General features: G+C 43.5%; 1 protein-coding gene across 1 annotated transcript in view; it reads left to right on the top strand.

Moving 5' to 3' along the window:
• The first annotated feature begins 1358 nt into the window (after nucleotides 1-1358).
• The window catches only part of POLE2 (DNA polymerase epsilon 2, accessory subunit), a 57613-nt gene continuing 54239 nt past the window's right edge, over nucleotides 1359-4732 (top strand). Inside the window, exon 1 of the mRNA XM_007943676.2 lies at nucleotides 1359-1426. Coding sequence (XP_007941867.1) covers nucleotides 1359-1426 — 68 coding nt within the window. The remainder of the gene's footprint in view (nucleotides 1427-4732) is intronic.

The raw sequence follows: 4732 nt of genomic DNA, 5'->3' as shown, positions 1-4732 counted from the left end.
TTCTGCTGTGCGTGGGGTTGCTATGAGTCAGAAATGACTCGACGGCACCTAACAACAACATTGAGTTTCTTAGGCTGTAAATCTTTATGAAAGCAGACTGCCTCATCTTTCTCCCATGGAGCAGCTGATGGGTTCAACTCACTCACCTTTTGGTTAGCAGCCAAATGCCTTAACCATTATACCACCAGCACTCCTGCTTGGCACATAGAAGCACTCAAAAAACTGGGTGGGACAACCAAACTATGATACAAATACACAGAATGGAATACTATGCAATGCTAAAGAATAATGTAGAATCTGTGAAACACTGCATAATGTGTGATAGATATGGTATAAGCCTTGACTTAGAATTCTCATGTTATTTTCATGCCTTAATCCTAATACTTTTTCTTTCCAAAAATTAAATTGAGTAACAGGACAGTGATCACAGCCCGGGTAGACAAGACAGAACCACAAAGAACGACTGAAGCTTACAGTTCCAAGAACACAGAAGAACATCCGCAGTCTTGCCTATTCCTACCAAGACAGCTGTGGTCTGCTCTCATACAATACAACTGCTGATAAACTTCCTGCCACCCTACTTAAACCTCCCAACTTCTCCAGCTCAGCACTGATGCATTGTTGAGCCCAGCCCTGGCTGGCACCATTGTGGTCTCAGCCCGACTGCATGCAGATGCTTTAATAAACTTTCAGAACTCTGCCGGCCTGGTTTCTCTCTCCCAGCACCGAACCTTACAATATGGATGAACTTTGAGGGCATTATGCTGAGTAAAATAAGTCAAACACAGAAGGACATATATTGTGTTAGTTCACTATTGTAAAAAGTCAAGGTAAGTTTTATATTTGGGGGAGGGGGTGCGGAATGAGTGCATGGGAACGATAATAACAGCTATGAGTGAATGTCAGGGGACACCGAGTGACTACATCAGATAACTTCCAGGGGGTAACACGGGCCTGGGTGGAAGCAGAGAACGTGAACACACAGCCCCTCCGTCCTGTCATCCCGGTTCCTCCCGCAGCCTCAGCGGCTGTCTCTGCGGGAAAAGGAAGGCAGGGCCTGGGTCTGAAATGAGCAGGACCGGAGTCACACAGAGAGTCTAGGGCAGCTTGAGAGCGTTGAGTGGCTCAGTGATGCACTTGGGATAAGGGACTCACACTCCCAATGAGATACCAGGAAAGGATGCTCTCAAACGTCCCTCTCGGGCAACAAATGAATGCAATGTCCTCTCTGTTCCCAGCCTCTAGGGTATCAGGCAGCAGCCCGTCAGGTGGCGGAAGCAGCTGGGTAGGCTCTGCCGGAGCCTGGGGCAAAGGCGGCGGAAGGGGCGGACCCGCGGCTTTGGCGCCAAAAGGCAAACATGGCTCCGGATCGGGTTCGGAGCCGGACGGTCTCAGCCTTCAAGCTTCGTGGCTTGCTGCTTCGGGGGTGAGTCGGCAGGGCGGACTGCGGGGTGGGAGAGAAGAGTCGGGGCTACCCTGCAGATCAGGGCAGCGAAATGCGCCCCGGTGGCTCCCAGACTGTCGAGAGGGGTTTGACCTTAAATATTAGGACCTTGAAGAGTTTTCCGTGGCGAGATCGACTTAGTACGACGCTTTCTTAGATTTCCCCGACGTTTGAGCGAAGTCTAAACGTTTCTCCTAAATGGAGCAAGCTCTCTTCCTGCACGTGGCAAACTGAGCCAGAAAAGTAGTGATCTGGCTCGTATTTTTTTTTTTTTTAATGCTTTTCTTTACAACTTAACCCTTAGAGTCGGTAATTTTTAGGAGAAATAAAAACATCATTTCCAAGATTTCTCTCATCTGTAACTGTATTACTTTTCAGAATACAATATTGTGTATACTGTATATTGAAATACCTACTGCACTAGACTTTTTGTACCACTATTTTTTAAAAAATAATATTTTGTGTTTTTGGTGAAAGTTTACACAACAAATTAGGTTTCCGTTTAACAAGTTCTACACATAATGTTCAGTGACATTGGTTGCATTTTTCATAGTGTGTCAACAATCTCATTATTTCTGTTCTGGTTGTTCCAGTTCCATTAATCTAGTTTTTCCTTACTTTCTTATCTTTGCTTTAGGATTGACCATTGAGTCTCATATAGGTGATTTTTTTTTAAAGGAGCTCTGCACTCATTGGTGATACTGTTTATTTCATGAGCCAGTCTGTGATTTAGCTGAAAGGTGACCTCTAGGAGTAGTTTCAGTTAAAATTGTAGAGTATCTCAGGGTGATAGTCTCAGGGGTCTCTATTATCAGATTTTTTTTATTAGATTATAAGTTTTGTTCTGCATTTTCCCTCCCATTCTATCTGTCTGTCCCTGATGAGGACAGTCAGCATTGTAGTTAGGCATTGTCTAGTTCTTCTGGTCTCAGGGTAGGTGAGGCCATGGTTCATGTACCTTGTTTTGATTGCTGTTGTGTGTGTAGAGTTTCTTTTGTTGTTTTGTCATGGTGAGTTTTGATTTTGTTTTTTTGTGAGAATAGTGGTGAGCTAGGATAAGAATGGATATGCCCTGGAGAAAATAATGAATTTTGTTTAATTGATCTTTGACATTTTGAAAATATGAGTAATTGATCAACTAATTTTCTTTCTTTTCCCTTAAAATTTGAACTAATATTAAGTTGTCATTTATTAATTAATTCAGTCAGAAATATTCAGGAATCTGTTAAGTGCAAAGCACTGTGCTAGGGAAAGGAAGTGGCATTTAGATAGTTATCTATTGCTGCATAATGGATCACCCCAAAAGTCAGAGGCTTAAAACAGTACACATTATCTCATAGTTTCTATGGGTCTGGAATTCACAGGCTTATGGGTCCTCTGCCTCAGTTTCAAATAAAGCTGCTATCGAGATGGGGTTACCTGTCATCTCAGATTTCAGCTAGGCAGAATCTACTTCCAGGCTCACCTGTGGTTGGGAGAATTCCATTCCTTATGAGTTGTTGGACTGAGGGTCTTAGTTCCTTGCTGGCTGTTGATTTTAGGCTACCCTAAGTTCCTTGCCATGTAGGCCTCTCCAACATAGCGGCTTGCATCGTCAAAGCCAGCAAGAGAGCAGTCTATTAGCAAGATAGGACTTTGTCATCTTTTGTAACCTAATCAAGGAAGGGACATCCCATCACTTTTTAAAATAGTATTAAAATGTCTATTTTAAAAATTGTTGTTGTTGTTATGTGCCGTAGAGTCGGACCCGACTCATAGCGACCCCTCCTTGGGTTTCTGAGGCAGCATCACTACAGAAGTAGATTGCCCCATCTTCCTTCCGAGGAGTGGCTGGTGGGTTTGAACCGCCAGCCTTCTGGTTAGCAGTCAAGTGCCTTAGGCATTACACTACCAGAGCTCCTATTTTAAAAATTACAAAATAAAATATTCTATAATTTTTGCTGTATTCCATTGGTTAGAAGTAAGTCATTAGATCCAGCCCACATTCAAGAGGAGGAGATTGCATAGGAGTATGAATACCAGAAGGCCCAGAGCACAGGAGTCATCCATCTGCCTAACATGGATATCAAAGAACAGATTCACAATGATTTCATTTCAGTTGTGAAAAGGGTCCCAGAAAAGATGTCCTGTTAGAGTGTGTAATAGGCATATAACCTGCTTTAGAGGCTAGGAAGAGCTTCATTGAAGAAGTGGTTTGAACTGAGTGTTAATGGATGAGTAGGACTTAACTGGTGAAGAGAAGAAGAATTGGAAGAAGTAGCAATACATAAACCCTGAAGCAGGAGAGGACTAGGAATCCACAGGCACTGGATGAGCCTATTAAGATTTGCAAGGGCCCGATCCTGTTTGCCTTGGTAGGCTTTAGTCTGTTCCTAAGAGCTGACCCAATAATATTCACCCAAAACACATGTAATTTTAGGGAGTTTGTCATCAAATATTTATGGACCACTGGCAGTATATGTAGGACCCCTGGTATGTGCTGGTTAAAGTACTTGGCTGCTAACCAAAATGTTTGTGGTTCAAACCCACCAGCCTCTCTGCAGGAGATGTGGCAGGCAGCCAGTTTCTGTAAAGATTTACAGCCTTGGAAACTCTGTAGAGCAGTTCTACCCTGTCATGTTTGGTCACTATGAGTCTGCATGGACTTGAAGGCAATGGGTTGGTTGGTTTGTTTTGGTCAGAGTATACTTAGTACTCTACCAAAGGATGACATGGTTCTGGTCCTCAAGGAGCCTCGCCTGTAATCAGTTGGAGGGATGTGACACCCATACACGAGACAATAAGCAGCCCAACATATACCACAACTTGTTGTTGTTGTTATGTGCCATCGAGTCGGACCCGACTCATAGCAGCCCCTCCTTGGATTTCCGAGGTAGTATCACTACGGAAGTAGATTGCCCCATCTTCCTTCTAAATACCACAACTAGTGTGATGATTAAAACAATAATACTGACATTAAGTGTGAATTTATGTGCCACAAACACAGAGTGTATGCAATTAGCTAATAATTGTTTAAGGAGACAGTGTACATTTATTCTGAACATTGTTGTTGTTGATAAGTACCGTTGAGTCATTTCTGACTCATAGAGACCCCATGCACAGCAGAACGAAACACTGCCCGATCCCACTCCAGCCCCACAATCGCTACTATACTTGAGCCCATCATTGCAGCCACCATGTCAATCCATCTCGTTGACCCTCCACCCTACCAAGCATGACATCCTTCTCCAGGGAATGGTCCCTTCTTACAACATGACCAAAATAAGTGAGACGAAGTCTGGCCATTCT

Source organism: Orycteropus afer, unplaced genomic scaffold (genome assembly GCF_000298275.1).
Source record: "Orycteropus afer afer isolate SDZICR_OR568_19922 unplaced genomic scaffold, OryAfe1.0 scaffold00111, whole genome shotgun sequence".
Classification (NCBI taxonomy): Eukaryota; Metazoa; Chordata; class Mammalia; order Tubulidentata; family Orycteropodidae; genus Orycteropus; species Orycteropus afer.
The sequence above is the reverse complement of the archived record's forward strand: the minus strand, read 5'-3'. Positions and strand labels throughout refer to the sequence as shown.